The sequence below is a fragment of the Ammospiza caudacuta genome, chromosome 12 (assembly GCF_027887145.1).
Source record: "Ammospiza caudacuta isolate bAmmCau1 chromosome 12, bAmmCau1.pri, whole genome shotgun sequence".
Classification (NCBI taxonomy): domain Eukaryota; kingdom Metazoa; phylum Chordata; class Aves; order Passeriformes; family Passerellidae; genus Ammospiza; species Ammospiza caudacuta.
The window spans coordinates 20840737-20868049 of NC_080604.1; the positions used below are offsets into that span (position 1 = coordinate 20840737).

A 27313-nucleotide genomic window follows, 5' to 3' on the forward strand; every position below is an offset into this window, starting at 1 on the left:
CAGAGGACAAGTGAGATAAGCACGCCTTGAAAAAGGGAACTGTGGATTTAACCACAGGGTGGAAGGCTGCACACAGGCACGGTCCAGCCCAGAAATGGGGTTATTTTATTTATATACGATGGTCTGAGAGTGCTCTGATGACTTTTCAAGAGGAGGAGCAATGTGATGGCTGACTGCAAAGAAGTACCCTACAGCCACACTGCTGATATCCCAGTGTGTTCTTTCCCTAGAAAATCAAACCCAGACATTGCTGGAAAACTATGTATGTTTTGACCAGGTTTTTTTATGCCATCTTGTCCAAAGCTCTGGCCACACAATCTTGCAGCATTTTGGGAAGTTACCAGTGCCAGAGCAAAACCAGCTTTCTAATACTGTGCTGAGAGCTTTGAGCTGAGATCTGTTGGTTGGATCACTTCTGCATGGCCCAGAGGAGCTGTGGATGCCCCATCCCTGGAAGTGTTCCGGGTTGGATGGAGCTCGTGGAAGGTGTCCCTGCCCATGGCAGGTGGTTGGAACAAGGTGAGCTTTAAGGTTCCTTCCAGCCCAGCCCATTCCATGACTCTGTGATGGTATTGCAGGCTCACAGATGGGAGAGGGAACAGAATCCAACCCTGCAGAAAGTGGGGCTGTATGTAATGGAGTTATAGGAAGGATGAGATGAAGGCCAATGACTCACCCTCATTAACGACCTGGCATCCAAGTTATTAACATGTAGGTGACACAAGCTTGGAGGGGAAAGTGTTTGGGGTTCGAGACACAATTAAAGCTCCTGTCAAATTGGTGAAAATGGGTGTAATTCAATGTGGGCAAGATCTCAACTGCATTTAGACATTATCAAGTGCGCATTAATAGCAATTATCACTCATATCACTGATATCTGCTCCACAGAACAGGATGGGGTTTTGGGTCAGGAGGAATTCCCATCCCTGGGGTGATTTAAAGCTCTGTGGATGTGGCACTTGGGGACAGGGTTGAGTTGAGCTGTTGGGGCTGGGCTGGACTCGATGGTCTTGAAGGTCTCTTCCAACTCAGTGATTCAGTAAGGCTTTTTATCAATCTCTCCCGGCTGAGCACAGTCGGGTCGGTCCCGCTGAGGGAGCGGGGGCGGAGCGGGGTCCGGCCCGGCCCCGGGGCGGTGCCGATCCGCGGTGGTGCCGCCTCACCGAGCCCGGCCCGGCTCTGGGGCGGTGCCGATCCCCGAGCCCGGCCCGGCCCCGGGGCGGTGCCGCCTCACCGAGCCCGGCCCCGGGGCGGTGCCGATCCCCGAGCCCGGCCCGGCCCCGGGGCGGTGCCGCCTCACCGAGCCCGGCCCCGGGGCGGTGCCGATCCCCGAGCCCGGCCCGGCTCTGGGGCGGTGCCGATCCGCGGTGGTGCCGCCTCACCGAGCCCGGCCCCGGGGCGGTGCCGATCCCCGAGCCCGGCCCAGCTCCAGGGCGGTGCCGCCTCACCGAGCCCGGCCCCGGGGCGGTGCCGATCCCCGAGCCCGGCCCAGCTCCAGGGCGGTGCCGCCTCACCGAGCCCGCCCCGGGGCGGTGCCGATCCCCGAGCCCGGCGCTGCTCTGAGCTCATCGGCCGGCGCCGGCGATCCGGGAGCTGGGCCCCGGTGAGTGAGGGGGCGGCGGGCCGGGGCGGCCGTGCCGCGGATGTGGGCTGAGCTCTGGGTTGTGCCCCGCAGGGCCGGGCTGCGGCTGCTGCGGCGGCGGCACGGCGGGAGCGGCTCCGGCACGGGCACCATGAGGCTGCAGGCGCCGCAGTTCCAGGCGCTCTTCACGCCGGGGCTGCGCAGCGTGGCCGGTGAGTGCGGGGCGAGCCCCGAAATGTCCCTGAGCGCAGCCCCGGGATGGTTCGGGTTGGGAGGGACCTTAAAGCCCATCCCTGCCATGGCAGGGACACCTTCCACTGTCCAGGCTGCTCCCCATCAGCCCCAATGCCCACCCTGGCCTTGGGCACTGCCGGGATCCAGGGCAGCCCCAGCTGCTCTGGGAATTCCATCCCAGTCCCTCCCCAGCCTAAGAAGAAAACCTCACTCCTGAACCCACCTTCCCTCACCTTATTGCCCTTCCCCCTTGCCCTGATAAAGTGTCCCCGAGCATTTTTCTGCTCCCAGAGCCTTCTCCAGGCCGAGCAGCCCCAGCCAGTCTCCAGGGACATGTCAGAGCTCGTTTTCCCCTCTGTAGGCCAATTCCATGATGCTCTGTTGTTCATAGAGAAATTTGGGCTCGTGGCTCACTGTTCTCTGCTGTAAATAATCTGAATTATTTTCCCTTGTCAGCCCCTGACTGTTCAAAATTATCCCCAGCCCAGAGTCCCCAGGACCAATTAGAGACCTGCCATAGTTAAGTTTTAAAAAAGCTTCAGAAAAATAAATCAGAATGACAGGGGAAATACCTGTGGGTGCTGAGCTGTGCCCTGAATTAGTGCATTTTGTATGAAACTGTGAGTTATTTGCTCCTTCCTGCACATTTAAGTGTTTATTCCTACATCTGTGATCTCAATTTTGTGAGAAGGCAGGTTACGGCTGACTGTGCCATGGGTTTATTGCTGTTTGGTTTCCTTCCCTTCCCAGACCTGTTTGAGAAGAAGAACTACGAGCTGAGAATAGCAGGAGGGGCTGTGAGGGATTTACTGAGCGGAGTGACACCACAGGATATCGATTTTGCCACCACAGCCACCCCAGCAGAGATGAAGGAGATGTTCACAGCAGCTGGGGTTCGTCTGATCAATAACAAAGGAGAGAAACACGGGACCATCACTGCCAGGGTTGGTTTGGGATTTGTTTGGATCTTTTTTACCTGTCTGTGGATGTCCAGTAGAAAATTGGCTCCTTATTTGTTAAAGTATCACAGCAAGAATTTAAATGTGACCCTGGTTTAAAGCCTGGAGTGATTTTTTTTGATTATTCATTGTACAATTCAAGTACTTACCATGTTTTAATGTATGTAACCCATTCATGCTGCTGTGTCATCACCAGAAAAAATAATCTTGGCTCCCCACACATGATCCTAATGTTTCCTGCTCCTGATTTCTTCTACCTTGCTCTCAGTCCATCTCCTGCAGGAAGATTTCTGCATGCTCTGTAGAAAATAAATTATGTCAGGATGATTTTCAGAAGTTCCTATTTCTCACTCTGTATGAAAACCTTGCACATGTTGATGTGCACGTGTCCACCTACTGTACACAAACACAGGGCTGAAAAAGGAGCAGGTTTTGCATTTAATTTCGTTTAATTTCAGTTCATTTCATGTCGTGGTTGTGTTGAAGTAACGGTGTCTGTGGGATTTGCAGCTCCACGAACAGAATTTTGAAATCACCACTCTGCGCATAGACGTGGTCACCGACGGGCGGCACGCGGAGGTGGAGTTCACCACGGACTGGCACAAGGATGCTGAGAGGAGGGACCTCACTGTCAACTCCATGTTCTTAGGTACATCTGAGAAGCACTTAGGTAGATGAAGCACTGGATTTGAGTTTTGCCACTGAATTCTGTCTCTGTCAAAATCTGTATAAGTATAGAGATGATCTGACAGAGCAGCTCAAATCACACAACTTGTCATTTCCAAATGAGAGTGGTTCATTGTGTCAGCCACATTTATAAATTGATATTTCATATTTCTTTTTTTTTCTAGGTTTGGATGGGACACTCTATGATTTCTTTAATGGCTATGAAGACTTGAAAAACAAGAAAATCAGATTTGTGGGCAAGGCAACTGAGAGAATACAAGAAGATTATTTAAGAATCCTGAGATACTTCAGGTAAGAGGTTTTGCCTTTCCTTGATAAATAAACTGTATAAAGCTTTAAAAACATGCAAAAAGATACCAGTGATGTAAAAAGAGTTGTAGTTGTCATGTTTCCTTTCCAACCTAAATGATTTTATGATTGTAAGTGGAATAAGTTGTATAATTGTAAGAATTCTTTTAAATTGTTTTAATTATAAGAATAATTGTAAGTTTTCCAATCTAACATCCAGTGGGTTTTTATTTGGCAGATTTTATGGAAGAATTGCAGAGAAACCTGGAGACCATGAACCTATTACACTGGAAGCAATTAAAGAAAATGCCAAAGGCTTGGCTGGAATATCAGGAGAAAGGATTTGGGTGGAACTGAAAAAAATTCTGCTTGGAAACCATGTCAATCATTTGGTTCAGCTTATGTATGAACTGGATATTGCCCAGTACATAGGTAAAGTGAAATGAAGTTTGATTTCCTACTCTTGTATCTTATACAGAAAGAATTTTGTGGCAAATTGACATCAAACCCACTTTTCTTACTAACACTCCTTTGCACTTTTTCTGTGTTTTTTAGGGCTGCCACTTGATGGGAATTTAGAGGAATTTGCCAGAGTCAGTAAAAACATCCACAACCTGTCTCCAAAACCCATGACTGTCCTGACATCCTTGTTCAAGGGGAAGGATGATGTCACAAACCTGGACCTGAGGCTGAAAATCTCCAAGGAAGAGAAGAACCTTGGCCTTTTCTTGGTGAAGCACAGGCAGGAATTAACCAAAGGCTCGGGGCCAGAACCACTCAGACCATACCAGGATTTCCTGATGGATGTGAGTGGAGTTCACTTTGCTCCACTGGGGCTTCTCAGGAGCTGAATTCATTCCAAGACATTCCTAAAACCCAAACCTGCTGTGTTTTAGCAGTTCTGAGCACCCTGTGCTCTGGAGCAGGTTTTGGGCTGATTTAAGTCAGTCAGGCTGGACAATGTCACATTTATTTCCTTGTGACCTTCCCTTTGCTGTGCTCTCCTGCTGGAATATCAATCAGGAGCTGCCCCTCAAGGAGGATTTGGCTTTTTTCTGTCAAATTCAGCTCTGAATGGTGATTGGAAAATCAGTGCAATTCCTGGTGTTCTTCCCAAGGCAATTTTTAGGTGATTTGGAGGTGAATTTTTAGGTGATTTTGGGGATTTTTTGACAATTCTTTTATGTGATTTTTGGTGTGATTTTGGGGTGATTTTTTGGAGTAATTTTGGAGATTTTTATGGTGATTTTGAGGCGATTTTTTAGGTAATTTTGAGGTGAATTTTTAGGTGATTTTTGGGCAATTTTTTCTGTGAGTTTTGAGGCAATGTTTAAGTTATTTTTGGGGTGATTTTTGAAGCGATTTTCGGGATTTGGATTTTTGGATTTGAGGTGATTTTTAGGTGATTTTGAGGCCAATTTTTAGAGGACTTTTTGGCAAATTTTGGGATGATTTTTGGGATTTTTATGGTGATTTTTTGGGGTGATTTTGGGTGCTGTTCCTTAGGCAACCTGGGATGTTCTTCCACAGCACAGTGAGGTCACTTCCAGCTGAATTCTGATCCTGAGGGCAAGGAGCAGTCCCAAGGGCCAGGCCTGTGTCACCAGGAAAGGTGATGGATAGGGATCACAGCTATTACCTGGATTCAGGGAGTCTCCAGGCATCTCCCCCAGACCCTGAAAAACTCAGTTTTAATTTCTGTGAGGCAGGAGAGAGCCTTGCTGCCATAGTCCCAGCCTGGCCAAGATCCTGCCTAACAGGGATAATGGGAATAGCACAATGCTGAGCACACTTAGAGCTGTTTCATACTGAAACCTCTCTTTTTTTTCCTTTTTTCTCCCAGTCTAGAGAAGCCAACACCAACTCCAAGATCTTTGAGCTGCTGAAGTACCAAGGAGAGGAGCAGCTTCTGAAGGAGATGCAGGAATGGACTGTGCCCTCGTTCCCTGTCAGTGGCCACGACCTCAGGAAGATGGGGGTGTCCTCGGGGAAGGAGATTGGGACAGCCCTGCAGCAGCTGAGGGACGAGTGGAAAAAGAGTGGCTACCACATGGATAAAGAGGAACTGCTGAGCTGCCTCAAGAAGCTGTAGAGTGAATAATGGCAGAACTGTTTGTGCCCTGAGCTGAGTGGAACTGAGCTCCCAGGAAACTGAGCCTCTCACAGCATCTGTCACATTTAACATTTTCATTACTGATCCCTAACTTCTGCAAGGAGAGGTTGCATTTTGTAATAATGTAAACACTGTTTGCCAAATCCCACCTTCTCAACCTCTCTTTGCTATTCTTAGTGATAAATATTTTATCATGACTTAGGGCATGAGAGGTGACAGCAAGATTTTTCTCCTTCTGACTTTCTATATCCAAAGAAAAAACCCCAAAATGTTGTTTGCATCCTCTAGATAAAATCATGGAGGGGTTTTTATGTGCCTAGAGAAAGTGAGGAAACAATGGGCTCTACCTTAATTCTTTTTGTACTTAAAGCTGGATAACAGATGGCAACAGTCACTCCAGCAGTTCCCAAGAGCCTTGCCATGGACAACCAGGCTGTTTTCTAGGACTGTTTTTATTTTCCAGAATTCCAGGATTAGTTTTAGTTAAAAGAATGCTTTGGCTGAGTCATTATCATGAATTTTCAGTAACTTATCAGTGAGTAACTGAATCCACAGCAAGCTGGTGAAGGTTCTACATTGTATTTTCAACTCCAGGTGTGAGACAAACTATTAATGTTAATTAACATGAGATCCAGCTCCTTGTCTTGGGGATTTGGAGCTGAGCTATTCCTGGTTTCTATGGATGTCTTCCTGTCCCTGGGGTTTTTGGTGTGCTGTTAAAATCTCTGGGAGCAGCTCTTGTGTGCACAAATCTTGTTGCAGGTTGAAGTTTTCCTACAGAACCATGGTAACAAATAAAATCCTTTGGATTTCATGTTCCTTGGATATCATTTTGCAACACTAGATGGCAACACTGGAGCAGTGCTGGGAAAAATCAGCATTTTGGGCTTTCACACTACTGATTTTCCTGGGATGTCTGGTCCTTTAAATAAATTATCCTGAAGGTGCCTGGGAATTTGTGGGAGCCAGCAAGAGAAGGAAAGGCTGTTTGTTAGTCAGGCAAATCCCACAAGTACAGGATGGTGCTTAATTTAATGAGGTGATTAAATTGAAGCCTCCTTTGTGTCATTTCTGGAACTACTGAGATCTTGGGAAGGAGGTGACAAAACTCAGGGCTGTAGAGTCCTTTAAAGGTTTCACCAAAGTGCAGCTTTAGGGCAAAGGCTGTGGAGGTGGAAAATAACAACACTTAACTTTTACCCAACAGTGCTGTCAGGGTCCAACTCCCCTTGGAGAGAGGATTTTTAAGGAGAAAAGCTTGAAATTTATGGTCTTGGCATGGACCAAATGGATACTTTGGACAAAGTTTAGCAGGAGATCTCCCATGAGTGCTGAGCTTCAATTTGCAGCTGTTTGCACAATTTGGACCCCCAGGATGAAGGATGACAACCCCAATCATGCATATGAACAGCAAGGAATGATTTATTTAAATGGATGCTGGTAATGATTAGCATGAAAAGACTTCAATCAGAATTATTTACTGCACAGTATAGAGGCTGTGCATAGTGCACTATTAAATCAATACAAAGCCAGTTTAATTATTAGTAAATAGAAACTGATGGGTTTAATTGGAGGTTATTTGGCCAAGCTGGTCACTAAAAACAGGGCGAACACCATTTCCTCCATCCCTCACTGATAACACAGAGGATCCTGTTAGAAAACAGCAAAACCAGATTGTTCCACAAGCACCTTCATGGACAGTCCTGCTGGAATTCAGTGCAGGGAGCACCTGTGTTCCAACACCTCTAAACATCAGCCCCTGCCTGAGCTTTCCCATTGGTCTATTGAGCATTTCTGTTCATCTTCAAGAAGAATTAACCCCTAGGAAAATGAAAGGCACGAAATAAAAAATATTCACATATTTTAGGCAAGCAGTGCCAGCTTGGAATCTGGAAAAACGTTGGGCTTAAATAAACTCTCCTCTTTAGAGTATGGTTGTTTAAATTGTTTGATACACATGTGATCAAGTAAAGTTCTCCAACAGATTACTTGACTAATTAAATGACATTCACAATGGGTTTTAATTACCTGACACCCTCCCCTCTCTCCCACACCATTCCTTACCTTCTCTGCCCTGGGCCAGTCGAGCCAGCACAGACTTGGAAGTGAAACTTTTACTTTTTGCAGTCAAAAACTCATCATAAACCCAAATGTTTCCTTTTCCCACCCTGACAATCAGCAAAACCAGGTGAGTTTTGAAACAAATTGATTTTTATTCTTTGCAAATATTTGCAAGCCACAAGATTTGTCAGAAAAGTTGTCCCAAAAGGCAGAGAGAAGGAAGAATTAAAGCAGAGACTGGGCTACCCCTGGAGCAGTGCACAGAGCAATTAAAGGTGACAAAGAGAGGAACAAATGAACTGCAGCACAGCCAAAAAGAGCATTAATAAAAGACAAATGAGTATCTGAAATATTTCAGACCCAGTGTACAAGTGGTTCTACCTATTTGTCAAAATGAACCTAAAATAAATGAAAAGTTGCAAAGTTACAGCTCTGACTGGGGGTGTTGGTGATGCTGCAGTGATGGCTTGGAAATGAGTCTGTGCTGTAAATCCTGTGACCCCTCAGTCGTGCCCATTGGATTAATTAATGAATTCATTCCTGCAGGAAGCTACTCAGCCAATCAATGGGGTAAATGTAGTAAATATTCACCAAACCTGCTTTCCTCTGATTAGCTCTCTGAGCAGTTGCTGTGTAATTTTCCATAATGATGCTCCAAATTTTCCCCTTATTCCCACCAACAGTTTTCTCTTCACAACAGAGAAAAGGATGGAAAATACGAACCAGTGTAAGGAACCATCCCCAACCCACACCTGGAGTGCTGGATGCTCTGACAGCTCCCAGATTCACCAGCACAGGATTTAACCTGGCAAGTGTCACGGACTCAGTATAGCAAGCACTGCACAGGTTTAGCACATGGAACAGCATCATCAACAATGACATTTAATTAGCATTAATTTACTCCTGACTTACCTCGATTATGTTAGTTTACATTTGACTATATACATAAAACACCATAAAATGCTTATTCTGGATTCAAACATTGCCATTTTTAATTGAGAATCCAAAAGACTCGGCCAAAAGAACTGAACCTTTAAAATTCAGTGACAGCTGAGAAAATCCTTTTGAAATTCCCTTCCCAGCCCCCAGTGACTGCTCACACCAAGGCAGCACCTTCCAACTTCTTGTCACCACCGAGGCCCACTGAGGGCCACAGGAACAACAGACAGGAGGGACTCTGGGGGGAAAGGAACAAAATATCCCAAATACACAGCCCAGATGTGCTGGGTGAGGGAAAGCCAGGCCTGGTTCCAGTGGATTCACTAACACAGAGCATCCAGTCTCCCTCTCGCACCAGTGCCTGGCTTTCCAAGCTTATCATGAATCATTATCCACATCCAGGATGTTTTCTGGATGAAAAGGAGCCACCATCACCCTCTGCTTGCTCAGAGCCACATCCCAAATTCTGCTTTCCACAGTTCACTGCCAAGCCAGGGCACTGCACAGGGAACTGAGCACGGAATTAAAGGTGTCTAAGAAGAACAGAAGCAGCACAGAGGTAGAAAGTTCCAAAGAACTAAACCTGAGTTACACAATTAATCTCTACATACCTGGCAAGACAAATACCCAGCAGGAAGTCCATGGTTTGGGGTGTTTTTCCACACTGCCAGGGGAATCACTCCTGGTGTGCCAGGCTTGGCCTTGGCCCTCAGCTGAATGATCTGTCCTTGCTACACCTGCCTGGAGCCTGACAGAGAACAGGCAGCCAGTGGCTCATGTCTTACACTTGACTAGTTTAACATCACTGTGAAGAAATGAAGAGTGAATGATAAAAGCTTCACAAGAAAAACAAGTGTTTATGTGCAAAAGCACTAAAAAAATCTCCATTGCCATCAAAAAAGTGCATTCTGTGAGGGAAAAAAAGATAAATCACTGGCAAAAGCTGCCCCAGATTGGCACCCAATTTGTGGAGCAAAGACAAAACAAAAACCAAACCAAAACCCAAGAAACCTCCCCACAAAAAAGCACTGCCTGTATTCCTATTTTATTTGGAAACTTTTGCTCTTTATAAGTTGATAACGTGAAATTTTACTTTATGATCTTAAAGTTACAATGAAATAATTAAAAGAGATTTTTCCTTCCCTTTGTCACAACAAGTACTACTGAAAAATCCACCTCAGTGGGGTGGTTTAGAGTCCTTCCCAATCCCCTGGCCACCTCCACTGGTAAATTAACCAGGAATAATTTGGGGAAGTGACTGAAGCACACTGAACAGAACATGACAACGCTGTTTTACCCTCTGGGACTGACCTGTGCACTTCTTACCAACAGTTTAAAATTTAAGACTTCTAAAGTCAAATGGACTAAACAGATGAGACAACTTGTAAGGAACTGACACTTCCCCGCGGGGTCCATCCTGGGAGGAGCTGCAATCCCAGCTTTGCACATTCCAGCACTCAGAAATGCTCAGGCTGCTTCTCTCTTCCACGGTTATTCAGCAAAAAGCTGAGAAACAGCACAAGCAGCAAACCTGAAGGACTTCAGAGAGTTAGCAACAGGGATTCCCAGCAAACCACGTGTAAGTGTGTTATGGCCAACACTCCACAGCAGCTACTGCCATCTACCATCCCGGGAACACCGCAGCAATCAGACTCTGCTGGTTGGGATTTCAGTTTGGTTTTAGTTTCCATCCCCCTTCCTTCCTTCACTGCAGGTGGGAACTCCACAGGTCCAGTCTCAGCTGTGTCCAGGTGGCTCAGAGATTTCCCGGTGTCCCGCTCCTGGTGTGTCCGGTGCCCTGTGCGGGAGCAGCACGGGCAAGGGCCGAGCTGGTTCCCGGCGAGGGTTGGGCACAGGAGGAGCAGCAGCCCCGGGCAGGGCCCCGGCTGTCACAGGCACAGCAGCGGCGAGCGGCCGCGCTCCGCGTCCTCGGCGTCCTCGGGCATGCGGGGCAGCAGCGCCGAGCGCGTCAGCCCCCAGAACCTGGGGGGACTCAGCTCCTTCCTGGTGGCCGTGAACTTCCAGCCCACGTGGCTGCCGCAGAGCCGGCACTGCGCGATGGTCCAGGCGTACCTGCGGGGCACAGAGAGCCGGGCTCGGGGAAACGGGCAGGGAGAGCGCTCCGGCAGGAACGGCCCGGCTGGGCGTGGGGGACAACCCCACAGTGGGTCTGGTGACAACCCCACAGTGGGTCTGGTGACAACCCCACAGTGGGTCTGGTGACAATCCCCAGAATGGTTTGGGTGATAATCCCAAAGTGGGTTTGGGTGACAATCCCCAGCTGGGCTTGGGTGATAATCCCCAGCTGGGCTTGGGTGACAATCCCCAGAATGGTTTGGGTGACAATAGTGGGTTTGGGTGACAATCCCCAGCTGGGCGTGGGTGACAACCCCAAATTGCATTTGGATACCAATCCCCAACTCCATTTGGGTACCAATCTCCAAACTGTGTTTGGGTGACAATCCCCAGCTGGATTTGGGTAACAACCCCCAACTCGGTTTGGGTGACAATCCCCAGCTAAATTTGGGTAACAACCCCAAAACGCATTGGATACCAATCCCAGCTGGACTTGGGTACCAATCCCCAAACTGGGTTTGGATACCAAATTCCCCAGCTGAATTTTTGTAACAACCCCAAAATGCATTTGGATACCAATCCCCAGCTGGATTTGGGTACCAATCCCCAGCTAAATTTTTCTAACAACCCCAAACTGCATTTGGGAACTAATCTCCAGCTGGATTTGGGTACCAATCCCCAGCTGGATTTCCAAGAATCCTCAGGAATCCAGTGCCCAGTGCCCATCTAAAACCCTGCAAAGCTCCAAAAATTAAAATAAGAAAATCCCACAAACATCCCACCCCAAAGCCCTCTATTGCCTCTTCAAAGAGAGGAAGCGACCAAAGCTTTTCATTGTCCCAGAAATGCTGAGAGCCCTGAAGAGGGGTCACAAAACTTCTCAGAGTAAATTATTTAACGGCAATGAAAGTGATTTTTGCCCTGCTTTTCCAAGAACAGGGACTGCTGCACCTCCCACAGCAGCAGAGATTTTTTTCTAACAGTTTTACGAGGTAGAACATGAATATTTCAAAGCCATCATAGAAGAGCTGAGAAAACACAAAAGGATGAGCAATATTAAGTCCAGATATTAAAAGTCTCAAATTTTCTTTAGGGAACGTTAAAACATGTGACAGAAATGCCAGACATCCTCCAAGTCATTGCTCAGCTCTCTGTGATATTCCAGGAAAAAAAATCCTAAATGCAAAACCTGTTATTATTAGGCAATTATTATTATTTACATCTTAACACTTAATTCTGTTATTGCCTCAGAGAGGCAGACTCATTATTAATTATTATTAAAATAAAATCAAATATAATCAGATCAATACAAATGTTATTAATTTTTAATTTAATGTAACATTTATTCAAGTTTTAGATATAAAAATGTATTTCAGTAGATGAAATGTATTTATATATTCTGGTTTTCACTTGCACTAAAGCTGTGTGAAAACAATTCTGAAAATAGTTGTACTTTAAACAAAACTACACACAAAGAAATTTCCAGACAACTTGGTTTAAACGGTTTAGATTCTAGACTATGTTTTAAAATCTTAGTATTTCCCCATTTAAAAAATACTAAATTGTGCAATATTATATGTGATTTTTCCATTTTATTCTGTATCTTGAATAAGTCTAAATTTACTTCTTTATTTTTCACGTGAGCAAAACAATGACATGTGCCAAAAAACTCAGTATTTACTATTCCACCCTCCCAGAAATAGGCAATTTGGGTAATTTTCTATTAAAATGTTGCTGCCCTTACCCAGGGAACCAGCTGTGCTCTGTGGAGGGGCGTCCACTGAGGCTCAGGTTGGAGGCTTTATACACAGTGAGGGTTTCGTGGATGTACCCATGGGGATTCACATAGGCTGCCATGGGCCCACACAGGGACAAGCTGCAACACACAGGGAATTTTGTCAGAATGCAAGGAAAAATTTAAAAAACCTAAAAAACAAACAAACAAAAAAACCCCAACAACGCAGCCCAAAATGTGGCAAATGTAAACAGAGGAAAAACTGACAGCTAAGCTTAAAATATTTCAACAGAGCAAAAAAATCCCCTTTTTGTGGGGGAAAAAAAAGTGCCTTGAATTATGGCATTAAAAACTGAAAGAAAATAGATGCTGATTTAAAATAATTTAGAAAATAGATGGTGATTTAAAATATCATTACTCAAATTTGCTTAGAATTGCAGGAAAGTCCACGACAGACTCATCCTGTGTGTTAACTTTAAACAGCAAGTTCCAAGAAAAGCAAGGAAAATGTAACTTTAAAAGTAAGCACAAATGTTCATTTATTGCACCAACTTCTCAACACCTTCTGTAAAAAGTTCATCATATTGACACAGCAGGAATTGTGGTGTCTGCAATCCATTATTTGATTAGAAGATAAGAAATGGCTTTTAATTACCCCATCAGCTCCTTATCACACTGATAAAGAAAAACTGTGGGGAGTCTTTGTTAAGCCAAAGCATCTTTTAACCTTGCCATTATCAGAGGGGATGGGCTGCTGGGAGTTCATCAAGATTAAAAGCAGTGACAAGGCTGACAGAGGCAGCAATTATTTGGGAAATGTAATCGGTGTTAAACATGGGAGATACTGTACAGGGCAAAGAAAGAATGGGGCCAGTTATCAGAAATAACCTTCAGTTCTTCAGAGAAAAAAGGGATCACAACATTTATTGGCTTCAATAGGAACCTTCCCTGCATGCCAACATCCTGGGAGCCTGTTTATATCCACTAATTAGTGCATTTTAATTGACACATAAATGAAGTCCTGGAAAATAAAATTTATCTAAATCTTTATTCAGAAATACCAGGATGAAAAAGTCTTTATGTGACACATTTATATTTCAAATTGTTCAGAGTGAGGTGCTGGGGGTGTGGCATGACACCAATTTCTCTTCCAATATACCTGGAAATGCTGAGATTCCCAAACTTTTTATTAAAAAAGCTCAAATATAAATTATAAATATTTACTTAAATTTTATTGGAGCTGTGGCAAACCCAGCAGTTTTAAGACTTATCCCAGCTTAATCTGCTTTGCTGGGCCCATGTTTCTGACCTAGGAGCTGCCCAAGATGAAGAGTAATAAACTCACCTGAATATTTCATTCTTGGTAGTTATTTCTGTGTCTTGGCATTGCTTACAACACAGAGATGTGCACTGGGGAAGAGAAACAAAAGGGTAATCTCATTAATTTCCAGATGCTTGTCAGCAGCGGGAAATAATAAAAAATGTCTCTCTCTTTCCATCAGAGCAGACTTTGGACCAATTGTTTTGTTCAGCAGTTACTGATGTGGGTATTTTTTCTATGCATTTCACTTATTTAAACATTAATTATTATCTAAAAGACATAATAAGTTTCATATCATCTCCTCACAAAAAGATTCACACACAGAAAATTGGATCTGACTCCACAAATATAATAAATGAGCCAACCTTTTAAGGTCTCTAAAGGCTAATTTAGAAAAACAACCTTTGCTCTTCTGCAGTACAGCACAGAAAAGGCAGATGAGACAAATGCAATCATTAAGTCTTTCTTAAATTTGAGGGTACTGTAGATCAATGGGTTTAATTTCCTCACAAAAATAGGTAAAACATATTGATCTCTCTCCTGGAGATTATAACAGATTAATCCATCTTCTGCATTTTCTACAAAGCAGAACTAAACAATTCATCACTGACACTGCCCAGAAAAGCAGCATTTAAATCAGCTCAGCAGAACACTCCCATTCATTTTCAGGACATGCATTACCTGTACTTCTTTTGAAGGGTAATGCCTGTGAAATTCCTCCAAAATGAGCCACAGGATTTTGGAATAAAATGCTGCACTCAGGGACAGTGCTCCTAAAACCTGGAGTTTGTGCTCCTGAGCCCCCTGAGCTGTGACAGCACACACTCCAACCACTCCCTGCTCTCTCCTCTGCTCCCTTCAGAGGGTTTTGCTGGATTTCAGCTGCTCCAGCCCCTCTCCCGGAGGTGCCCCTGCTCGCTGGAGATGAGGCAGGACATGGGCTCCACTGCTCAGATCCTCTCCAGCCCCCCTGAAGCTGCCCTTGTTGCCCGATTGATAAATGACACAAAACTCGGATAAGTTTTGTGGGTGCTTTATTAAGGGCCCGGGGAACTGGGGGACTCGCGTCCCAAAGTCCAAGCCCCCAAATTCGCGTATGGGTGCTTCCCTCTTATACATGCGATTCACAACAAAGTTTCCAAGAAACAGTTCCCTGTTCCCCTTGCCTAGTCTCTAAAAAAAAACAGTCCTCCGTTCCCCTTGCCTGGTCACAGACCCCTTGTGATACATTCCTTGGTTCACAACAAGATCATTAATCTTCTGCTTATCTTATTCTAAGAGCATTGTATGCTGCCTCTAGACAGGTTAGCATTCTTACCTTCTTGCACTAGTTTAATTATTTATTAAATCTCTAAGACTACCTGCTAGGTAACACACAAAACCCAACACACTTTCAACGGCTACAAAACTACTTTTTAACAAACCAGTTCACACACAACTCACTATAATTAAATATTTTGCTAAATTTCATTTCTTTTCCAACACCCTGGCCCCTCTCTGCTGCCAGGGACCTTCCCCACCTCACTGCAATGCTCACACAGCACTCAGGGTCCAATTCAGCCCCTCTCCACTCCATGTCCACTCCCAAAGCTCTCTAATGACTGCAATTAGCACTCCCGAGTGAACTCCAGTGCTGCACCTGGCAGTCAGGCACACTCCTTGAAATGAGCTTTGGGAACCGGGTTAACAACAGGGCAGGTGAGAAAAGTACAGGATCATTCACTGGTATCAAAGGAAAATGGATCAGCTCTCAGGATCAGTTTTATTATTGGAAATGGCATTCTGAACAAGCCAGGGCATCCTGAAGAACTCTGGATAAAAATGCTGCTAAATAAACTGTAAACAGCCATAATGCTCTCCCCATTCTAACACTAACACAGAACAGCTAAACACATTTACAGACCAAAATGCCAGAGAATGATGAGGAAAACACCTTTTGGGTATAGGCTAAAAAGCAACTTTAACTTGAATTTATGAGGCTAGTTTAAATTTTCCTATCTCTTTGGAATTTATGGAACACACATAATTGCTGAACAGGAACAGTTCTCAGCAGAACTTGACTATCAGGGTGTTTTCAGAGTTTCAACTCAGAAAAGACAAGTGAAATTTAGTCTGACTACAGCCTCAGGCAAACACCTGCCTGTTTTGTCTCAGAATCTGGAAGAGATGTTTTCTGTCTGTTTAAATTTCTGCTGCATGAATTTGGGAAGAGGATCACTATTAAAATGACCCTCAGGTTCATTTTTCCTCAGAAAAGGGCAAGAATTTAATGACACTACTTTTTAGGCAAACAGGTAAAACTCCCACTGCTATGCATCCATTAGATAAATACAGTACTGTAATTCAAAAAATACAAATTATTACCAAGAACTGTACTACACAAAAATAGAAAATTTAGAACACTACAAGGCCATGGCAATGGAAAGAATGGAAACAAGTTTCTGAACATCTTAACAAGGAATTGCCTAAGAAATAAATGTGTCTTTTGTAAAAATAATCTGTTTAGTCCAATCTTTAGATTTATGCTCAATACTACGAAGATTTTGCTACAAAATCCACAAGTTTCCATGCCAAAATGATGCCTGTGGTGTCAGTGTGGGGCTGTGATGGTTGTTAACAACACTGGACTTCTAGCACCATCTCTTGGCTAAAAATGTGCTGTGCCACAATGAAATACTTCTAACAAAAGCAAATATAATTATGAATAGAATAGAATAGAATAGAATAGAATAGAATAGAATAGAATAGAATAGAATAGAATAGAATAGAATAGAATAATGTTTGATTATATTATATATTATATTATCACTATCATATATGATATATGATACATCATATATCATATAGAATATAGAATATATATTGTATATATATTATATATGTTTTTTCTTGCTGCCAAACATAACCCAGCACTAAGACATGATTTTCCTTTCGAGCAAACTTTTGAAGAAATAACAGAACACCCAAACATCCTCAGGAAGGATTAGCTGGGATTTCCATCATTTCTGGAAGGGATTGTGACAGCCACTCCTGGTTTTGGTAGTTTGATGGCAAACAAAGCAGAATGACTCACTTTGTTCATGATATCCAGCTCACAGCGCAGCCTCTGCACAGCACTGCCTATTTTGAGCAGCTGGATACGTAAAGCATCATCAATGGGGAGGCAGGCAGCAACTCTGTAAGAAAAATCTAGAAATGAGAAAGCAGCAGGTCTGTTAGAATTAACAGAGAAATAAATCCAACTGTTTCTATTTACTCTACCACAGGTAATTATCGAAGCTGTGGTCTCTTAAGAAATTAAAACTGTGGGTTCAGAAAAGCTCATACCTACTGGGTTTGATGGCAGAGATTCATCCTTGAGGTTTTCATCCCACTCGTGGAGCTGCCTCTTGACTCTCTCCATCAAGGTTTCCTTTTGTTGGAAGAAAAGCCTAATTTAAATACACAGGTATTGCTGTTTTCTTCTCAGGAAAAAAACAAAAGGGAAGCAAAATGTAGAGTAAGCTCTTTTCCCTGAGTGGACAGTAGTTTTTAATTAAAGAATAATTAAAGAATCACTTTGTACCTGCATATTTTAACTGTTTTTGCTCTGAGACAACACAGAAGGAATCAGAATCTCTGTATCCCTCCCAGACATTTGTTCTGGGAAGGAGGGAGCAACCACAGTGGGGGAAGCCCTTCCTGATCTTTTCACACTACACTGAATATAAAAGGCTTTAAAATGGAAATTATGAGCCAATAAAATTAAAGCTTTTCTATTATCCCACATTTAGATATTACAACTATAAAGCTCTCTGCAGGTTATTTGATTTAAGGGTGAACTTACAGCATCATAGAGAGAGTAGAGCCAGGGGGGCCAAGATGTCAAACTTGCACAGTGGAACTTCCTCTGAAACCAAACCCACAAATATTTATTCTTTAACAAAAGCAGATTTTAAGGATAGCTTTTTAAAAAAAAAATATAAAACAGGGGAGACAGACCTGATTATTTAAAGATACAAGAAATTACCTCCATCAGGACCAGCACTTCACTGTGAAGCTTCCAAACCCATTTTCAGATGCACTGAGGGCTAAGCCTTCTGAGCAGGACAATACATGGATTTTATCACAAAACCTGTCTCTATATTATTGGTATTTCTGATGTTTAGTAATAAAAATTTATGTCTTTCAAAAGTGTGTCTGTCTGAAATGAAGACAGTTGAAAATTTAAGTGCTATTAACAGTGCATCTGTTCCTAAGTCTCCACCAGCTGTCCCTGGAACCACCAAATTTCCACCAGTGTAATGTCATTTGTTTAATTAACCAATTTTCTCCAGTGATTCCTGAACACAGAAATGGAGAGCTTTAGTTAATAGAAGTCTAAAAAGCAGCCCACAACTATGTTGGTTTTCAAGAGGGGCTCATATTGCTCTGCAAATATGTACAAATTCAATTCTCATCTCCCCCTTGAGGGCAACTCTCCTCATTTAAAAATGACACCAGGAGAGAGATGGAGGTAACAGGACAATTACCCTGCTCTGCAGCTGCACCCCAGGTTTTCCTGCAGTGGGTTCCCTTCATTTCAGCTCCACCTGACAGAACCAGCCTTGGGAAGGCATTTCTACCCCACAGCCCAGAGTTTCTCATTCACTCACATGAACTTGGTCAGGAACTCTGAGAATCAAGAGCTCTTTGTTATCAGAGGAGTTTTTAATTTGATTTTGAAAGTATAAGAGTTCAAAACCATTGAAGAAAAAAGCAAATCCAAACATGAGCTGAGTTACCAAGACTCTGTATTAATTTCTGGAGGTAGTTCCAAAGATCTCTACAGAGACAGAAGATTTCAGGGTAACTTCTCTGTGTCAATGACCAAAACAATGGAATAAATAATAAATACAGATATAAACTGTGCCCAGAGAGGCTGTGCACTCCCCATCCCTGGAGTGTCCAAGGCCAGAATGGAGGGGCTTGGAGCAACCTGGGATAGCAGAAGATGTCCCTGCCCATGGATGGGCTTTAAGGACCTTTCCAACCCAAACCAGTGTGGGACTCCATGAAAAGCAGGAGGTTGGAATCTGCCTTCCCTGCTGTGCCTCCTCCTCCTCTACAGATGGAGCTGGATACCGATTCTCAAGATGGCATCAGAAATTCAGACAAAAAATACAAAAGCAGAATAACCAAAGCTGTAGAATAACTTCTCACCTTCTGGTACTTCTGCCACCACTGCCTGATGGCCCTGTCCTGCCAGGAGGTGGGTTTGGAAGAGGGGAGCACGTGGCACCTGCTGAGAGACTGCAGCTGCACTGCTGCCATGGTGGGAGGCAGCACCCGCTCGGGCAGGATCTGTACTTTGGCCTGCTGGATTCTGAGGAAGGGAACAAAAACATGAGGTGTACACATTTTAAATGTTTTTTCTAATACATGCATTTAATAAAATGGATTTTCTGCTTATGGGAACACAGGCTGGTGCAAGGGATTATTAATCACAGTACTAGAGAATTTAACCTACAACCCATTCCATCAGAACTTCTTTTATTTTAGAGAACTACAGATCTGTTGGGATTGTGGTGGACAGAAATACAGACAGATTGGCAGTGGTAACACAGCTGAATGTTCCACCATCTCAGCACTATAGATTTAGATTTCTGTCTCCTCAAGTTACTTTTGGTATAAATAATCAGCTCTTCCATCTCAATGGCTCATTTCAGCTGAAATGCACTTTGCTATCTTCAAACCACAAAAGCTTCTGTGCTCAGCTCGAGGTCAGAATCAGCAGAAATAGGATACAGACTCTGATCAGATTTTAATATCCCAGCATCAAAGGTCACCTCTTCCACAAAGACCTCAGCATATGGCTGAGGCTACTAAAAGCGCTGTCCAGCAGGAAAGATTTCATGTCTTATTAGGATTATGCAGCAGAAATCCTGAAATACTGAGCAGTGTGTAAAAAATTCTAATTTTCTCACAGGGACAGCACCGAACTGGTAACTTACAATAAATTACAAGATTATGTTGCGCCAAAAGCACTCAGGAATCAGAAATACCAAGAATTATGGAAATGTTCTTCTTGCTAAGGAGTTCTGGACAGTGAATTCCCAGTAACAAAGGTGCTGCTGCTGCAGTTGTCCAAGCACTGCCACCCTGTGTCCAAGCAGGGCTTCTCCTAAGCTCTAACATTCAGAGTCTGTTATTTGGAACCAAATGTTAGAGAGCAAACAGCACAAATATTCTTCATTTCTTCAGCTGCAGGTCACAAAACCACAGAAATGCTCCCAGACCTCCTTCTAAAGCAATGCCTCTATGCTGAATTGCAGGATATGGGTGAGGAGCTCTAGATTTACAGATTTGGAGTAATACTTCACAAGCCTTGCAGAAAATATGACAGAAGCTCTAGCAATTGTGCTAAGAACTGTCACATGGTCCCAGATCAATGCTGGAGCCTGGACCTCTGGCCATGGTGCAGGGCATGATGCCAAGGAGCTGGAAATGAGGGAAGACTCAGCATATTCTTACTGCATGTTCAGGATCTTGATCACTTTTAGAAATGGAAAAAGGCATTAATTACATAATATGTTAAAACTAGTCAGAAGAGCCTCTAAATATCACAGCTATGAAATGGGAATATAGAAAATAAGAGAAAACTCCTATGAAAGTTGATTTGACTTGAAAGTTGACAGAATTAACTGCATCATTTCTTACCCATCTGACTGTGTTCGTATTTCAAGCACCTTGAACCTCTGTCTTCCTATTGCTTTCACCTTGACTGTTTCAACTCCATATTCCTGCTCTTCTCTGTAGGCATAGATTTCTGCTGTCGTTCCAAAATGTGCTTCCCTCTCGTGTGCATTACTAAGAGTAACATAATTAAAAATGAATTAATTAACCCCCTCCAAACAGCACTGCTCATTCAGACTCCACTCTGCCTGCACTGACTGTACATGACTGGTCTGATCAAAAATGCAATTTTTGGTGAAACACCTTTAATTAATCACAATAATAATTTTTCCATTATAAAGCAATTTCTATTGTTTTGGTTGGTTGGGTTTTTTTGCCAAATGACTTGATTTTATTTTAGGGTCTAGATGTGATATTCTGGGAGCACAGGGATCACCAGTGTGTCAGCATTTCAAATGCAGACACTGAAAGCACTGAAAGCAAACATTCTTTGGATTGACTTTGTAACAGGAACTGTTCCCACCTCCCACACAATTAATCCATAGTAAATTGCAGGGGGAAGAGGGAGGAACATTCCCAACTTCTTCTGGCATTAATCAGCTTTTCTCTTCTCCACTTTTCTATCACCTCCTGTGTCTCAACTCCACTGTGAAACATTTGCCAGTGCTTGTTAGTTCACACACAAAATAAGCAACAATACAGCTCTCAAAACAAGAATGTGACTTTCACATTTCAGGTCAAGGCTTATTCTTTAACAAGATGGAACAAACAGTTACTGAAAGAGGAGGATGCTCAGCCAAGGACACAGATCAGCACTTGCTGCTTCTCCACACAAACATGAAATGCTGTCAAGCACCTACACTGCCATTACACATTGGAAGCCAAATTCTGTTAAACAATTTCAGCTTGTCATCGAGCACAGAACTGATGCAACCATCTGCTTTTGCTTTAGTATCCACAGAAACTGTGCTACAAACATGCTGCACACACCAGCAACCCGCCCGTGGCTTTTACCTGTATGCAAGGACAGCAAAGGTTCTGTCTTTCTGAATTAAATTCCGCACCATGCTAACCTCTTGGGGGCGGAAGAGCTGCAGCGGCAGCGTCTGGCCGGGGATCAGCATCACCATCACCCGGGGCAGCACGGGGATCACCTGGCAGCTGTCGTCATCGTGCACCGTCCTGCCGTGGAACTCCTCCATGTCCGAGCCCAGGTACTGCCAGGAGGGAACGGGGGTCAGGGAGGGCCCGGGGAGCACGGGGAGCACGGGCACGGGCTGCTCTGGGGTCACTCAGCCCCCACAAGGATCTCATGGGGACCTGCAGTATCTGAAGGAGCCACAGGGAAGGTGGACAGAGATTCTTCCCAAGGAACAGAGTGCCAGGGCACAGGGAATGGTTTCCCACGGCCAGAGGGCAGGGATGGATGGGATACTGGGAAGGAATTCATCCCTGTCAGGGTGGGCAGACCCTGGCACAGGCTGCCCCTGGATCCCTGGCAGTGCCCAAGGCCAGGCTGGACAGGGCTTGGAACAACCTGGGACAGCAGAAGCTGTCCCTGACCAGGAGATCCAACTGTGTGCCCACTCTGTGTGCAGAGCTGGATGGGATACTGGGAAGGAATTCATCCCTGTCAGGGTGGGCAGGCCCTGGCACAGGCTGCCCCTGGATCCCTGGCAGTGCCCAAGGATCAGGGCCAGGCTGGACAGGGCTTGGAACAACCTGGGACAGCAGAAGCTGTCCCTGCCCAGGGGGTGCAACTGTGTGCCCTCTACAGTCCTTCCAACCCAAACCATCTTATGATGATTCTGTAAAAATAAAACCAAGCTTGTGGCATAAAAACATTACAATAAAACTATACAAACCCCATTTAAATATTTTCAGTATATATTTATTGGACAATATATAAAAACATACCACATGTGATGTGGGCAAACTGGTATCAAAATTAATGATGTTTGGCTTCTCAGCTTCTTTACTATCTTGGTCTTCCACTTCCATTTCATTGTCATCCTCTTCCTCGCTCTCTACTAAGAAGGACATACAGAATATTGTATAGGAAACAATCAGCAAAGACTGAGATACTGAGAAAAACCTGAGAATCAGGGAAATACATTCAATATTCCCAGGCTATAGCTTTGCACAGGGAAATAAACCAGAAGGAAATAATTTTCTTGTTGTTACAGCAAAATCACCATTCTGTAGCAAGAGTCAAAAGCTGGTAATTTTTTTTTCTGAAGGCCTAAAGAACAACTTTCCTTGGAAGAAAACAATAAACAAAGGCTGTCAGTTCAGGTTTTCACTATAGTGGTGTTTCATCATCTCAGCTCTAAAGGTTTTCTGTCAGCACCCCGGGATGCCAGATCACCTCACTCCTTGCAGGATATGAGCAAAGGGTCTGAAGCTGCACAAACCCCAACACTCAGCTGCAGTGAGCAACAAGCAATGGGAAGCTCTGTGTTCATGCAGAGACTCTTGCTGGTATTTTAGACAATTTAATTGCTGTCAGCCTCTGTGTGTGCACACCGAACACCAACCCAGCAAAGGCAGCTCCTGAGGAAGCCAAACACAGGACTCCAAGGGATTTCAGATACTAAACAGCATTTAAAAACTACAGCTTCCTTCCCATTCCTCAGCCAAGCCTAAAGTCATTTGCAGGCAAGAGGACAATTAAATCATCAGTCACTGCATTAATTGACCCTATTCCTCTGAACACAAACATTATTTATACAGCATGTTATGCCTAAACCTCATGCTAGCATAAACCAGTCTCTAGGATTCTTACACCAAGAGCTGCTGGGTAATGGATAATCCCAGGGGGGCTGAAAAACAGCATTTGGACCTTGAAAGCTATTACAAGATAAAATTACAATACCCAGTCTAGTTGCCTGCCTTTGCAATTAATATCTTCTTTAAAAACAGTTCAGAGTTGAAAATATAAAAGGTGGAGGGGTTCACTCATCCTGAAGGATTCTGCAGGGAAATTCAAAAAAAAGATGCTGCAGAAGCACAGAATTTTCCTTCAGAAATGGGAACACCACCAATTTCACTATTTCTGAGAGTGGGAGTACAAGAGAACAGTGAAGAAAACATTAAAAGCTGATTTTAGAGAACCCTTTTTCCCCTCTTTGCCCTCCAGACACATTTGTTAAATGCTCCCATAAAATGTTTAGTCACTGGTCTTATTTCTGCTTCACCTCACTTATGTTTTTTTTTAAACAGTTCACAGTTTACAGAACCTGCTCTTACAAATCCATCCTATACTGAATTTATCTCAGCAATAAATGATCCAGCACCACAGGAAAGGAGGTTACAGACTCTCTCTGGTATTGTAACTAATTACAGTCCTTTCAGCAATGAGACACCATCTGCCTAATGACTGTTAAAAATACTCCACATCTATATGAAATTTCTTATATTCAATTAGCAGCCCTAACCATGAACAATTACAGAATGTTCAAGATGTACAAAACAGCAATTATTTTACTTAGTTTGATTGGGGGGAAGAGCAGGAAGTTTTTGTTTGGTTCTGGGGCATCACTGCATGATGGAGGAGAGGAAAAAAATAAAATACTCTGATTTTTCCATGTGCTCCTAGCCGGCTGCATCCATCATTAGCAGTTTTAACAGGGAGAGGCTGCCCCACTTGCTTTTGTGAACGCAGAAGGAATTAGCAGCAGTTGATTGGAAAGAATTGTGCCCAGCAAACTTTTGCTGGCTGCTGCCAAGAGCGCACAGTGGCTGCTGTGTGGTGCTGGCTGAGGGACCGTGATGACTCATTCCACTGCAGCAGCACCAGCCAGCCCAAAACACAGCAAACCCCGGCGCCTTCCCGCTCCTCCTCCCTCCCAGCTGGCAACACAAGCTGAAGCTTTCACACCCCCAAATACTGGGTTTTATTTATCCTTCAATTCCAGGATTAGCAGCACCTCCAGCACACAGGAAAGAGGGAAAAGCGAGCGCTGAAGGCTGCCCTGCATAATAAAAATCACATTTTCCTCATGTTGGTTCACTAGCACAACCCAATCCACTCTCAATGACTCTGTGCAGAAAGGGAGAAATATGACCCTCATTTAAGGAAAAGGGACAAGGTTATATATAGGTCATATTAAGGTCATATTAAAGCTGTATTTCCTACAATATTCAAGGAAAATTGCTTATATTATGGTGATATTAAGGCTGTATTTCCTAAAATATTCAATAATTTTTTATTTATTATTCAAAACATACAGAGCTAAAGAGCTCACAGAATTTCCTGCCATGGGAAATGCCACTGGCTCCTGGCAGGATTTCCTGCTCCCTTCTCTCCTGCATGCTTATTCTGAAATAATGCTTTCCAGTTAAGCACAAGCTGCTTCCCAACCTATTTGATCTCCTGTCATTGTGGAGGCACCATAGGCAGAAAAACACATTATTATGCAATAATTATGCAGTAATTCCCTGGGTGAGGAATTGCTCTGCTGTGTGTGACAGATAAGCCGGGCAGCACATGGGATCCAGCACTGTTCTCCATCCAGCACCTCTGCTTCCCTGCTTATTTTCACTGGAAAACAGAGCAGAGACTCCCTAAAAGAACTCAGATTCTGCTGGGCTCTGGGTTTCACAGCGGTCTCGATGCACAGAGCAGTGCCTGCTCTGCCGGGAAACCCACGGGCCTTTCACCCCATCGGGAGCACCCGTGTCCCTTCCTGCACCGCACACCCACGGCCTCCAAGGAACATTTACGGCCTCAATGGAAATTTGCGGCCTCGATGGAGCAGTCATGGCCTCGAAGGATTTGCAGGAGCCCAGCAGCAGAGGCCGCAGGAGCCCGCGGCCCCGGGCCAAGGCTCGCACCGGCCGGCAGCGCCCACAGCCCCCGGCCCTCAGCGCTCCGCACACCGCCCGAGGTTCTGCCCGCCTCCCCCTCGCTTTGCTTCGCTTTTCTTTCCCCCTCCTCTTCTCTCCGCCTCCGCTTCCTTCCTTTCCTTTCCGTTCCTTCCCTTCTCCTTTTCCCTTTCCCTTTCCCCTCCCCACCCGCCCGCCGAGCCCCGGCCCGGTGCCTCCCCCGCGGGTGCCCCCGGCCCGGCCCGGCCCTCACCGGGCACCAGCTGGAGGTGGTTCCCCATGTTATCTCGGGGCTCTCCGCCTCGGTCCTCGGCGGCCATCGCTGTTTACCCGGAGAGCAGGCTGGGAAGGCGGCGGGGCGGGGGCAGGAGGCGGGCGGAGGAGGAGCCCGAGCCCGCCGGAGCACGGCCGGGAGCCGCGGCCTCTGCGGGCCCGAGGGCTCCGTGCTCAGCGCCGGGCTCGCACCGACCGCGTTCCCCTTGATCCAGGACTGCCCTTCCCGCCTGAGGGCTCGGGGTGCCGGGGGACAGCGGTTCCTCCTCTGCTCACAGGGCACGGCCAAGGTGACCAGGGCAGAGCCGCCCCCGGTGGCACCTCCGGCGAGTCCCCAGAGCAGGCGCTGCATGGCCGGGCTGTGGGCATGGGAGAGGGGCTGGGTGTGAATAAACCCGCAGTGGATTAAACCTCGTGGGGAAATGGCTTGACAATAAACTAAACACAATAGAGGATAAAAATTTATCCGCATAAGGCGTGGAGAGGGTGCAATGAAAAGCCAGGGTGGTGCCGAGGGTACTGGAGCATCTCTGCTGTGCGGAAGGCTGAGCTGGAGTTCTTCAACCCCGAGAGGAGATGGCTGGAATGGGATTTTATCCGTGCACACACATTTTAGTAATTTAGTTAATAAATTTATTAGGAGAGCTAGGCTCCTCTTGATGGTGCCCAGCAATGGCACAAGAGGAGAGGGCAGAAACTGATGCCCAGAGGTTCCACCTGGACATGAGGAAAAGCTTCCTCCCTGTGCAGGGGAACAGATGCTCAAAGATGATGTGAAATCTCCACCTGGGGATACTCAGACCTGTCTGGACACAATCCTGAGCTCTTGAAACTTGCCAGCCGGGTCCTGTCCTGTGTGAGGTTGGTGGCATCACCAGAAATGGTTCACGGGATGCAACCCGGCTGATACACCCCGAAAAGTTCACTGCACTGCCCAACTCTCACACAAACCCTCTGTCTCAACATTCATTATCATTTCCTTCCCCTTTAAAAACCCTCAAAAAAGTTCTATCATGGCCCTGGGATTTCTCTATAATAAAATGTTATATTTTTATTGCAGAAATTTTATTGCATTCTTTGTTACAAATCACTAAACCCATATGGTGCTCTTGAGCCCTTCACAATTCCTCTATCTCATCTCAGCCCTGTTTGTTGTTTTCTTCCTAAAAAGGCTTTTTTGTTGTTGTTGTTGTTGTTATTCAGGGAAAAATTCTGCACTGTCTAATTTTTCTTCAGTATCTCCCATCTCACTTCAGCAATAATATTCTCCCTGCATCAGTGGCAGAGCAAACCAATGATTGGCCAGCAAGCAAAACACTCATTTTTGTATTTTTTTAAATCAGAATTAAAGTGGTTTTGAGAACTACATTCAAAGGACAAATAAACCCTATAATTTCCTTACCATTGTGGGTGGAAAATTCCCAAACAATCATTATCTGTGCTGACCTGAATGGGCCTTTAGAGCAGCAATCAATACCACATTTGCCAAATGAGCACGAACATGCCTGTGATGATACATTAAACATTTATAAAATACAATAATCACTTATATGATTAAGTTATG

At 44.8% G+C, this 27313-nt stretch overlaps 2 protein-coding genes across 3 annotated transcripts; one reads left to right on the forward strand and one right to left on the reverse strand.

Moving 5' to 3' along the window:
- Positions 1-1558: 1558 nt before the first annotated feature.
- TRNT1 (tRNA nucleotidyl transferase 1) lies at positions 1559-6677 on the forward strand. The gene is made up of 7 exons (XM_058812934.1): positions 1559-1794; positions 2567-2760; positions 3286-3424; positions 3627-3753; positions 3989-4182; positions 4306-4556; positions 5594-6677. The coding sequence occupies exons 1-7, from the start codon at positions 1644-1646 to the stop codon at positions 5840-5842; spliced, it is 1305 nt and encodes a 434-aa protein (XP_058668917.1). The 5' UTR covers positions 1559-1643; the 3' UTR covers positions 5843-6677.
- Positions 6678-8106: 1429 nt separating this feature from the next.
- On the reverse strand, positions 8107-25796 carry CRBN (cereblon). Of its 2 annotated transcripts, none has more exons than XM_058812909.1 (11): positions 25730-25796; positions 22567-22679; positions 21664-21866; positions 20674-20823; positions 19177-19339; positions 17822-17884; positions 17323-17407; positions 17069-17184; positions 14020-14084; positions 12684-12815; positions 8107-10936 (listed from the first exon to the last, which is right to left on the reverse strand). In XM_058812909.1, the coding sequence occupies exons 1-11, from the start codon at positions 25794-25796 to the stop codon at positions 10753-10755; spliced, it is 1341 nt and encodes a 446-aa protein (XP_058668892.1). In that variant the 3' UTR covers positions 8107-10752. The 2 variants fall into 2 exon arrangements, with proteins under 2 accessions (XP_058668892.1, XP_058668893.1); XM_058812910.1 differs by having other exon boundaries at positions 22567-22676; positions 25730-25778.
- Between the last annotated feature and the right edge of the window lie 1517 nt (positions 25797-27313).